Source organism: Gambusia affinis, linkage group LG13, assembly GCF_019740435.1.
Source record: "Gambusia affinis linkage group LG13, SWU_Gaff_1.0, whole genome shotgun sequence".
In the NCBI taxonomy this organism is placed as follows: Eukaryota; Metazoa; Chordata; class Actinopteri; order Cyprinodontiformes; family Poeciliidae; genus Gambusia; species Gambusia affinis.
The window spans coordinates 5,604,162-5,616,569 of NC_057880.1; the positions used below are offsets into that span (position 1 = coordinate 5,604,162).

The window sequence follows — 12,408 nt, forward strand, 5'->3', positions numbered from 1 at the left end:
AAAAATCAATAACATGATAGGTGAAATGTGTAGTAATAGAATATGAATCAAGCACAGACAGACATTAGGCTGAAACGATTAATTGTGATTAGTGAATTATTGATATGATTAACTAATTTAGTGATTAAATACAAGGATCTGAAGAACGTGTTAATTTTTTATTTGATTAACTGATTAATCTCCTGATCGAGAATAATCGATTCACTAAAATAATCGTCACAGTCAAATTTTACCGCCACATTTTTGCAGTGGTCATTCGAGGGATATTTTCAGTCCTACTAACACCAAAACAAGAAACCAGCGTACCTTCCTGAAATCGTAGTGGCGTCGTAAAACTCACCATATCCAGTTCCGTATGATGAGTTCCTCTTGGCTGAGCTGGCTACCATGTGGTTCTCTGATGCTGGCCAACATGAGACTTGTTGGGTTGAGACTGAGAAGGGGACTCGGGCTGTGAGAAGGCAGTCGTCTTTGCTGCCATGAATAATACATGTACCTACACTCTTGGCAACTTCTGACATCAATAAGGGATCTGGCTGCTGTGCTCAGATGTTCCCCACCAATACCTGTATCAAAATTTGCATCAGACATGTCGTAGCTCTTTTTTTTTCTTCTTCTTCTTCTTCTTTTCTTTCTCATAGTGTGCTTCGGTACACCTGAGCTGATGGTGTTGCACTAAAAGAAAGCGATTAGATTTAAAATACTTACTTTGTGGGTATATTTGACTGACATTTTTATTTATTGTACCAACTAACCTAAAGGTTTTAGTTACTGTTGATTCATTAACTTTAAAATCAAAATAGTGGTAGTCGTTAGTAATATGTAGCCAAAGTTATTTTAAGGAAGGGGGAACAGTTTTTATCTTTTCAGAAACATGTTTAATTGTTCATTGAAGCAAAGTAGTGTGGTCATAGTTTGTTTGCTCATCTAAATAGCATTTCACATATTTGTCAGAACATGTGAACAGTTTTGTTAATAAGACTTTAAAAAAAAAAAAAAATATTTCAATACATTTTTGTCGGAGTCGCTGAATTTACGTATCCCTTGTTGAAATATCACAGTATTTTCTGTTATCTTGGAGCCCTAGTTTTAAAATAGCGGAATATTTCTTCTTCTTTTTTTTTTTGCCTAAAGGCATCTCATCTCTATTGAGCAGTAATGTTCAAAAGTTGATGAATGTAAACAGTGTTGCACAGAAATAAAAAGAAAAAGTTCTGGAAAATCTCAAATTCTCAGAAGAACTCTTTATCAGCCGAATTGTGCTTTATGTTGAGTCAGCCATACTTTTGGAAAGCTTGGCTTTAATTCTTATTAATTGAAGATTCACATTAAAATAGCCAAAATAATAAAGTAGCCATGCTGTATTCAAGGCTGAAAACAATCGGCTTTATCGTGATTAATTGACATCAGCTAACTTGGTAATCAAATAATTAATGAGACCATAGAGACTAGCAAAGTAAAATTGCAGAAAGGACAGTCGGAGCAGTAATTAAGCAAAAACAGTAAAGGTAAATATACATACTCTTTTCATTTAAGAGAATAGAAACAACCTTTGTCATCTATGAACCAATGTTCAAGCCAGAACTCAAGCGGCATAATTTTAGCTTTCCCCGGTACAAATTCAGTAAATAAAACCTGCTTTTAAGCACCTTTTGCTGTCCAATTCTTAATCAGTCAACCCAAAAAAAAAAAAAAATCAGATCATTATCACACTGCAGTAATGGTAGTTACTATTTCTACACTCAAGCAGAAAGGGCTGGGCAAAATTACATTTTAGGAAATGACCGGTTTATTTTCTTATCTTAAAAAAAGGAATTGAATTTTGTTTTGTGTTCATGCATTTCTAAATGATTAAATGAATAATTTGAAGAGTGTGCCAGTTTTATTTATCTGATGACTCGTCAGTATAATAGCAAAATCTGTTACTCAGATAATTGATAGCTGCAGCTCTAATCACGTTATCTACGCTACATGTTATATATAAAGTGAGTTTGATTGAAGTTTTACTCCCCAGACTCATTTGGTAAGAAGTGCTTGTCAGTTTAAATGTCCATGACTTGAAAAGCTTCTGGACTCTCACACCTCGGGTCAGAAAAGGACACGTTTGGCTGTGCAGCAGGCTCTCCTAAACATGGCTTTGATTTACAATACTAAATCTGTATCTGTAACATTGATACTCCATGTACGGGCTCAGCTGTTGTGAGCTAAGCTGGTGTCATCTGCTGTTAACAGGAAACGGGAGGCTGCTGATAAGAAAGTGTTTTGTGTCAAAGAAGAGCCGCTTGCTCAGCTCCGATAACCGGGCCTAGTGGACAGAAACAGCCCCGTTTTTAAAGTGTGCGCTTGTTTGTGGATTTATGCCCTCTAATGAATTAAAATAATTTGGTGACCTCTCCCTTTTAATAGTTATGGCTTATATGTGCAAATTTAATGGAAATTAAATGCAGAGCGACACATGGTAATTGCTACCAAATGCACAAAGGAAATATTTGAAACAAGCTAAAATAGCTGTTGTATAACCAACTGGTTTTTACAGAATAAATTTCCCATAGTTTGATTGGAAATGTTGAGAATGTTTTCTTTGAGCTCCTGTTCTTAATAGATCTTGTTTTGGTTGAAATAATAACCCTCTCTCTTTAATAGTTCTTATTTTAGGTCTGTTCCTTTAAGGATTTACATTGTTGGACCAGTGACCCCAGCTTATCTCTTCTTTTCCAGTTTAGTGAGCTCAATGCACCGTAGTGATGTTTATCATACTCTTGAGCCATTTAATTAAATGTATTGCCAAATAATCTAACACTTTATTATTATATGGAGAAAATAATAATAAAGTGTAGCTGGAGGTCATTCCAGGCCACTGAACAATTTGATAGGTGTACTTCTCTTGGTTGTAAAAATAAAAGGATATTGTCCTAAAAGCATTTTATTGGGCATGGTGACAACTTGCGTGCTCCAGGTTTAGGAGTTTTCTTAGGGCCATGCTCTGAGTTTAGTGAACATGACTGCTGGACAAGCAAAGGATTAAAAATAAAGATTTTCAAATAAAATCCAGAATTGTACACTTAAGAAATATTGAATTACAACCTAATAAAAATAAAGATATTGGCGGCATCAATTTATCTTTTGAGTGATTTAAAATGGATGGTGCCACGCCCACTGTGTTTTTATGTGACTGTTACTGGTGTATTAAAGTAAACACATAAACAAACAAAGCTTAGCCTGGTGGGGTGAAAAACAAAGCCTGGTGGCCCGCCAGGCTTGCAGTACTCTGGAGGAAACCCTAATACATCTGGCCAGCTGGTTAAACGTCTGCTGCCCTTAATGCCCTATCCTGATCGATACTAGTGAATCATGATAAGTAGGAGTTGAGATGCGTTGGTATCCAAAAGGAACGTACTTGTAAATGGAGGATGTGAAAAAGTTAATCTAATTGTTTGCGTACTTACTTTTGATGATGAAAGGTTTAGTCTGAATCGGTTGAAGCTCATCAACTGATTCAGACTAAATTAAGTGACCCATCGGTATGAAAACAGCCTCAGCTGTCAACCAAAAGTTTCATAGCCAGGCTGTACAGATCCAAATATATTCTCAGAATAACTATTAATTCTGTTTTGTTTTGTTTTTTTACTTCAATGTATTCTCATGTTAGATGGACAATATGCTGAAGTTGATTTGTATAGTTGGATTCCCACTAAAACTCTGATTAAAGCAAACCCTTTTCTTCTTCTGCTAACATTCATACAACAGTGCTCTACTAACATCCTGAACCTGAAGGCAAATTGAGGAAACCAGTTCACATTGACAAAAAACTAGACCCCCCCAAAAAATCTGTAGACCAGGTGGCGGTTTTAAAAAATTTCCACCCGAGTCTGAATTTATTGCAATTTCGGCCATCCTAAGTTTCTTCCTCTCAATCTCTCTTTCTCACCCTCTCTCATTCCCTTCTCCTTCCTCCAACACATGCAGATTAGTCATCGAGCTGATGTAGCTGGAGTGCTGAAACGCAGGACACCACGCACACCCGCCGTCCTGCTTCCCTTCCCTTGCATCATGTCAGAAAACAGCAGAGTCATGCAATTACAGCCTCTCCCGTTTGGTTCAAATCGCATCTAAACGGCCGAGGCCAAAATATCAGCTTTGAACAACTCTCATTGTTGTCATAAAATGGACCTCACTAAATGGATGAAATCTTGGGAAAACCCCCATCATGACCTCTTGGAACTTTTGGCTTCATTCAGATTAGCCACGCCCATCTTTTTGAAGATCTATGCCATTAGGAACCCAGCTTACAGCATATAAAGAAATAGTTTGTGGTTGGCTAGTGTGATCATGTGACTGTGTGAATGAGCTTATACAGTAATTAACAACAGACTGTATTATTGCTCCTGGATTACTCCTAGCTTATTGCTCAGCATAGCGGCCTGAGAGACGAGGCGTTTCCCTCATGGCTGGAGAAAAAAACACCCAAATGGCGTCTAATAAAAATGAACCAACAACAAAGGCTGTTAGTTTGCAGAATTCAGGTACAATTTCATAATCCTTCTTCTTGATTCTATTTTTTTTTTTTCTTTTAAGTTCTCTTAATTTAGGTTGATAGCAGGACTTCTCATTTTTGGTTGTTTGCAGCCTAGCAAGTCAATGGTTTTCAATAGTTGCTAGGAGCACAACGAGCTGCTGTGGTGTGTGCGGTTCTGTGGCTTGAGACCGTCTGTGTCGGGTCGTCATTGACCCGTTTGTAAAACTTGTAAGATTCATGACATGCAGGTTTTGTCAAGGGAGTCATTTGCATAAAAATCTAGTTTGATTTCTGCTTGAAGTGTTTTCAGATCGGTGCTTACAGGCCAGTTTTTTTTGTTCCTTGTGTTCAGGCTGTCAACACAATGTCAATCCAACACTTGCTGTGATGATCGAGAACTTTGGTCAGATGCCCACAAGGACAATGTCTCATCCAGATCCTTTGTCCGTCTCTTTTCTTTTTCTCCTTGTTCAGTCGATGCTGATGAGATTAAGAGGCTAGGGAAGAGGTTTAAGAAACTCGACCTAGATAACTCGGGCTCGCTCAGCGTGGAGGAATTCATGTCTCTGCCGGAGCTGCAACAGAACCCGCTGGTGCAGAGGGTTATCGACATATTCGACACGGACGGGAACGGAGAGGTGGACTTTAAAGGTAAGCCACAGACCCGGCCGGAGGGTTTGATGCCCGGTTCTCAGCTCTAATGTTGGTCTGGTCTTCGTATATGAAGAAGCTAACAAGATGACTTTGAGTTTTATTTATCGTGAGACATGGTTTTCTGGGGCTGAAAGATTTGTTTTTGCTTTAAATAGAAAAGTTTGCCTAACATGTTTTTGTGGCTAAAGGATCCTAGAATACAAACTGCACATCTCAGGAGTCTCAGGTGTTCGTATGAACGCTAAATGAAGGCTGAAAGTAGAATCAGTCTGGAAAAACTCCACATGTTTGTCAAACTTTGGGTTTATTTTTTTAATTTTAAACGCAACTACATTTGTTAGCTGTATTTTGTTTGGTGCTGGTATTTTTTTTTTTCTTAAGCTTTAGGACAAAATTGTCATGAATATAATTTTCTACAGGAAAAAACTATTAGCATTCCCTCTGTTTATGAGAAAGAATTACTTTCAGTAAAAAATAATCTAAAGAATAAAGTAAATAAAGAGTAGTAGATCATTAGTAGCTTGAAGTTGTTTTTGTTTTTTATGGAAAGTATTAGCACCTTAATGGATGTTAAAATGTACAATATTCAGTGGGGCATGACCCAGTTTTTGAAGCTGCAGAATATCTTTGTTTTTAACTGGAAACATGTGGGATAAATGATCAATAAGTCATATCAAAACACAGTTAAGGGAATTTTATTCTGTTGGTAAATGATTCCCATTAATTTTCTCTGTTAAACTTTTGACATTTGGTCCCATTTAGGTGAAAAAGTTACTGACTGTTGCAAAGACTTTAATTTAGCCTTTAAAATTTGGAAATCAGAAACGTGAGCAATTTGTAAAAAGGTAAGTATTTGGGCCATATTTGTGTGAAATTATTCCCAGATGAGAGTCTGGATTGGATTTTGAATTTCGTAGAGAAATGATAAAAGATCTCAATGATGTTCTAGTGGAGCCTGAATTTACGTACTTCCTTTTTTTTTTTATCTTCTCAGAGTTTATTGAAGGAGTTTCACAGTTCAGCGTCAAGGGAGACAAAGAACAGAAACTCCGATGTAAGTAAATCTGGTCAATTCAGGCCATCTTATCACAAAGCCATGTGTTTGTTTTGTTACTCAAAAGGAGAGTTTGTATCTGTTTAGCTTAGCCTTTCTAATCAGGACATTTTACTCCACCACCAAAGACTCATTTCTAAACCATAAGTAAAACGTTGTACGCGACTAACTTGCTCTTTCCTTTTTTCTTTTCACGAACCGCAGTCGCTTTCAGGATTTACGACATGGACAAGGACGGCTACATCTCCAACGGCGAGCTCTTCCAGGTGCTGAAGATGATGGTGGGCAACAACTTGAAGGACACGCAGCTCCAGCAGATTGTGGACAAGACCATTATAAACGCAGACAAGGACGGAGACGGCAGGATATCCTTCGAAGAGTTCTGTGCAGTAAGTCGAAACTCTCCCGAGGGGTTTCTCAGAGGGGAGCGTTGACGTTTCTGCTGATCCTGCCGATTTGCGGAGGCGGCAAGAGGTCAAAGGGGAAAGAAATCTGGAAGGACTGCTGGTTTTTTTTATTTTTTTTTTATGTTGTTTTGATGGGGCTCAGGGGCTCTGCGTTTCAGTTTCAGCAAGTGAGCGCTGCTCTTATGTCGGCGGAGCTGTGTGTAATCCTGCTGTGGTGAGACTGTAGAGATGCTGTTTAAAACCAGCAACTCCTTCTGTCATACAGATTTATAATCCGGCCTTGTTGTGGAAATTAAAAGTCTACTATCCAGTTTCAGATCAAAGGGGCAAAGACAGTTGTTTGAACACGGTGGGTGTTCTCCTTTTTTGAAAAGCCACATCCACCGGCTCGTCTCTCGGCGGCCCCCAGAGGGAACCGGTTTCGCTCCGAGCCAGGTTCTGAAATGAAAGGCTCCATATCTGGCTCTGACAGACACCGGGTCCGTATTTGACAGCTAGATCCCCGGAGCCTTGAACTAAAACGGCTCGTCGTCCTTTTCAGAGTGTATTTTCGGAACGGTGCAGGAGAAGTACTGCAGCTCAAACATTTCACGCTTCAAAGAGTTTATCACCGTTTGAGCAGTTCTGTTAGAGAATCTGTTTAAAAAAATATAGATAAAGATTGAGTTTGAAGGGTGCTGGTAGTAAAACAAGGTTTGGAGTATTTGCAACCTGGATGTGGAAATGGTGGGCTTGTGTTGCTTTGTATTTAGGTGACCTTTTATATTTGGGTTTTTCTTACCTTCACTTATCAGTTTTGGATTTTTTTGCGTGTAGCCGTGTATATCCTTTAACATTTGGGTCGTAAATTATGCTAAAGCTTTATAACCTGTTTTCAGTTCAGATCGCTAACAAACCAACACAATAAATGTCTTGCTAATAAATGTTCAGACTACAACAATCCGGTCCAAATTTTTCTATTTAGTCCAGATCTGTCCAGCTACACCACTGTTGAATTGTAAGCTATCTTAAGCACTGTTGACTCATGGTTCTCTAGTCAAATATTCATAATGTCCTTAAAAATTACTTGTTGTTTTTTTAGCCGATAGCCAAAGGTGACCATTCTTATCAAAAAGCAACAAATGCATCTACGTCTTTTTATCTTTTTTTTTTCCACATGTGATTTTACTCACATTTGAGTTTCTGCAACACTTTTTAAATTTAACCTGGTAGAGCTGTGATTTAAACTTTGATTTGTTCAAAGTTTTTATTCTAATTTGATCTTTGTGTGTAGATTTGTTTCTTTCCGTACGCAAGGATCCTACCGACACCCAAAACGTTCATCGTCCGTTTGAAGCCGTTTGGTGTAAAGAATCAGCTGTTAACCTTGAAATACGAATGTTACGGTTTACTAAAACCACTTCCTACTTTTCATCTATTCAATGTCTAAACAATAGAGCAACAATTATGCCTACTCTACCTGGTAAATGTTAGACATACTATATGTTTGGAATTTTTTTTTTTTTTTTACATGAACTTGAGCAAACATTTAAATTAAACACTCAAATTCTTCAAAACAATTAGATTTGTAGTGGTAAATTTCCTTAGTGCACCAACATTATTGCTTGTTGCTTCTTAGATTAACCCTGAAAGTACAGCAAACAGATAACTTATTTAGTTGATCTATTTATTTAGCCAGCTGCTTGACGGACATGGCACTTTCTAAACTGTCTTAAACAAGTTGAGTTAAACTTAATAATTCTCGTTTTAGGCCTTAAAATCCTCCATAGGTTCAGATCCTCCATACGAGATCTGAATTTGTGTCGTCTTTCGTTAGCACTTTCATTTATTCATGTCAAGTATTTTTAGCTCTTTGTTAAAGTTTGTTTAGAAAATTTAATTCAAAACAGTCTTACAAATCAGCATGCTCTTCTGTCACAAAACGGTTTGTGTAGCATAGTTTGACAGTCAAAACGTAAGAGAAATGTGTGCAGCACCATCGCTTTTGGTTAGCATTTAGCACAACGCAACACCATCTACTGCTATCTGGCTCTCTGTGGCGTTCAGTAACCCTCTGTAGCTTATCTTTACGATGCTTTTGCAAAAAATACCCATGGCTAAAGTCAAGAGATCTCTGTTTTTGAGACACTTTGTGCTACAACCAGCCCAAAATGTTTATAAGCTCAAAAAAGTTACACAGTCTTGATGTAAAATGAAAGGATTTGCATGCTGAAGCTTAAAAAGAAATTTCCAACTGAAGCTGATGAACATTTAACTTAAATTCCTATGGAAGAAATTAAAGTTGGATGGGAACGCTCTTAAAAGTCTTAAACTTTTCAGAAACTAACCGTGCAGCCTTTTTAAAAATGAACCCTGGTGCACTTTTCAGGGTGCACCCTGAAAATGTAAATTGTAAATTTAAATATGTAATTTATTTATTACATTTTAATAAATATGTAATAATTTATTTAATTATTACATATTTAATTATGTAAATAATTAAATTTATTTAATCATTTACATAATTAAATTTATGTAAGTAAATTTGTGTAAAATTTAATTTAATTTTACATAAATTAAAAGTTTTAAATTTATGTAAAATTAAGGCCTTAAAATCTCTTAAAATATTTTTTGAAAAGTAAGTTGTCCTTAAATACGTTTACCGCAGGTCTTTACAACATTAAATTGCATATATTCCACGTCTTGCGGTAGTTTTTGGTAAAAGTTTGAGTCACAAATCTTTATTGCGTTCTGTGGCTCAAGATAGTTGAGGTGCTAACATACCCTTGCTAGCTAGCTAGCTTTTTTTTTTGCGTTCATCATGGGTGAGTGCAAATGTATCGTCAGATGGCCGGACGGTTTCTGTGGAGATATAGGTCTTACATTTCATTCTTAACGGTCTTTAAAAGTCTGGAGTTTGAGTTGGTGAAACCTGCAGAAGCCCTGCGTTCACGTTCACACTCTTCTCTGGCATCGCATTAAAAGAAACTTTAAGTAGTAGGCAACCTTTATGTGACGCTGACCTCAGAACCTATTAAAACCTGACCAACTCTCACCTGTATGTTTTATACATTGGAGCCCATTTCTCAGTTTGGTCAGTATTGTCTTCAAACTGTTTGGATTTTAGGACTTAGTCATGAGTTAAAAACTCCCAACATAGAGAGGTCTGTGTTCATATGTTTGTCGTCTCACCGCAGTTTTGTCTCTTCCTCCTTTCCTTCAACCCCAGGTGGTCGGCGGCCTCGATATACACAAAAAGATGGTGGTGGACGTGTGAGCGCCCGCCGCTTGCTGACTCCCCCTCCTCGCCCTCAAACACTCGCTTTTCTCTACCATCTCCGAAGATCTGCTCAAAGACGTCTGGCAAAGCGCTCTCTGTGTAACTCAATGGAAGTATTCTCTCTCTTTATATCTCTCTCTCTGTGAAGCCGCTTTTTCTTTTCTTACTTCTTTCTTTTTTCTTTTTTCCTTTTTTTGCTTTAAAAAAAAAACAAAAAAAAAAACAAAACCACGGGCCTCGTGAAGCCAACTTTGAAGTGTTATTGAACTGTAAATCCGCAATAACCCGGTCGTAGCACTTTAAGAGACTGAAGGACGTCCATTTGGTCATTTGCAAAGAGCATCTCTGGTTGTGGAAGAAAAAAGGAGGGGAAGAGGAGGGGCGCAGTGAAGAGGCTGGTTGGCTTGTTCATATTTCATCCTTTTTCTTTTTGGTAATTGTTATTTTTGATATTTATTTTTGTTGTCTTTTATAAAGAAAAAAATACAACTAAATATCTGCATTTCTTTTTCTTTCTTTTTTTTTTTTTTTTTTTTGAGAGGACGTGTGCAGTGTATTTTACACTCGCAGCAGTACAGCTAGAAAGTAGGGTATGAAGTGCCAACCAGAACATATCCAGAACCAGTTCGTTATTAACCATCATCACTGCATTCATTAACACGGAGGGGAAAACCGGAGGGCGACGCTTCCAACTGCACGACTGCGAGGCATCGTAAATGCAAAACAAAATTTTTTCTTTTTGCTCCCGCGCTCAGTTTGAACCGACCAGTAAAAGCTTCCAATCTTAGCGACGCTTCTCATTGTCTTTTTTTTTTTTTTTCCCCCCCCCTAATAAGATTGCTAGTTTTATTTATACGTAAGAATGTGTTTATATTGTCGGACATCATCCCCGTTTCCTGTCATGAGATTCTAGCTAGGTTCAATTAATGCCAAGAAAATGTCTTTCCAGATAAAGAAAAAAGGACAAAAAAAAAAACCCAACCTTAAACCAGTCATGGCTGCAAGCTTATAACATGGTTCACTCGTGAAGAAAGCATTGCGCATCCATAATGACGAGAATAGTTAAGCACTCGCTATTGAACTGTAGTGGAAATCATGCTTTTGCTGTGACACTGGCAGACCATGCTGGATGACGTTTTGGCAAAGAACTGAGAGAGAATAGTTCTGAGATCTTTAGGCTGTTTGTGCGAGGATAAAGCAACTTCAGAGACTTACCTGCAGGCAGCAGTTGTCGTTTGTTGTCTTTCTTTCTTTTTCTTTATTTTTTTAAGGAGAAAAGAAAAAAAAAACGATATGTGTGTATTAGGTAAACAATGTGTGCTCATTTTATCGAATCGCAGGAAGAGGAGGATGAGGAGGAAGGCTTTGCCTCTGAAAATGTCTCAGTGCAGCACAGGACGGGTCAGTTTCCTTCAACGCAAAAACACTTAATCTTAACACGTTAGCATGATCGGTGTGCAATGGCGCTAGACTAGTTTTTAGGATTTTCTGTTTTTATCTGGAGCGTGTACATTTCAAAAGTTGGCTTCCACTCCCACTTTTTTTATTATTATTATTATTATTATTATTACTACTATTTTCTCTCACAATCATGTTGTTTTTCTCTCCCCCAGTCTTTCTTTTTCCAAACCTGCTGATTCAAGCAGAGATAGGAAAAGACAAAATCAAAAAAAAATAATTTTTTTTATATCTTAAATTCAACCAATTTTTTTTTTTTTTTTTTTTTTTTTTTTTTTATTTCCAAGGGAAAAATGCTTCCTGCTATTAACAGCATTGGGATAGATGTCCGTTTTGCTTTGGAGGCCAACTGCTAGTTTTAACAGGACTTCTCAGTCAGATCTGGAGTGCTCTATTGTTCCCCATCCCTGAGCTCTGCACGGCTTTGGGCCTCCCTGTGCTTGCATGACATGGAAGTATATTTTACTTTATTTTTTTTTTGTTGTGCATGTAGATCAATTTTTTGAAATAAAACTCTTGTTTACACATGGATGGTGATGTTAATATATTTAAGAATTTTACGGTATACAATATGGATGTTGCCAAACTTTGGTAAATGTACACATATTATGAGCGGTAATCCAAATGAACTGAACTACATGTAACTTTTTTGTATTTTACCCGGGTCAGCGAGATGCTTCGATTCCAGTAAAAGTTGCATATCTGATCCTGTCTCAAACTGCCACACACTGTACTCAGCGTAAAGGGGAAATTTGATTTCAATTTTTTTTTTTCTTTTGTATATAAGTATTTGTTAAATGCAGTTCTGGCTCTCTGTTCTCTGTATAGTTCAGACCGCGCTTTAGTTTGTAAGTGCTACTTTTTTTCTCTGAGGGAATTGGGTTCTTTTTAGTTTGCGTGGGAATATCTGAAAAGATTTAAGTTTGAGAACCTTTTTTTTTTTTTTTTTTTTCCTTTTTCTGCATGCTGCATATTATGCTGTGGGACTGTTGGAAACTTGATACTGTATGAAAATGAAATAAAATTTAAATAAACTTTGAAATGTTGAAAGTAACACGTT

General features: G+C 37.3%; 1 protein-coding gene across 1 annotated transcript in view; it reads left to right on the forward strand.

The window, feature by feature from the left end:
* The window catches only part of LOC122842443 (calcineurin subunit B type 1), a 30,842-nt gene extending 20,313 nt beyond the window's left edge, over positions 1-10,529 (forward strand). The window contains exons 3-6 of the mRNA XM_044136323.1: positions 4,991-5,167; positions 6,165-6,224; positions 6,429-6,613; positions 9,840-10,529. Of these exons, the coding sequence (XP_043992258.1) occupies positions 4,991-5,167; positions 6,165-6,224; positions 6,429-6,613; positions 9,840-9,887 (470 nt within the window). The 3' untranslated portion in view covers positions 9,888-10,529. The remainder of the gene's footprint in view (positions 1-4,990; positions 5,168-6,164; positions 6,225-6,428; positions 6,614-9,839) is intronic.
* Positions 10,530-12,408: the final 1,879 nt, after the last annotated feature.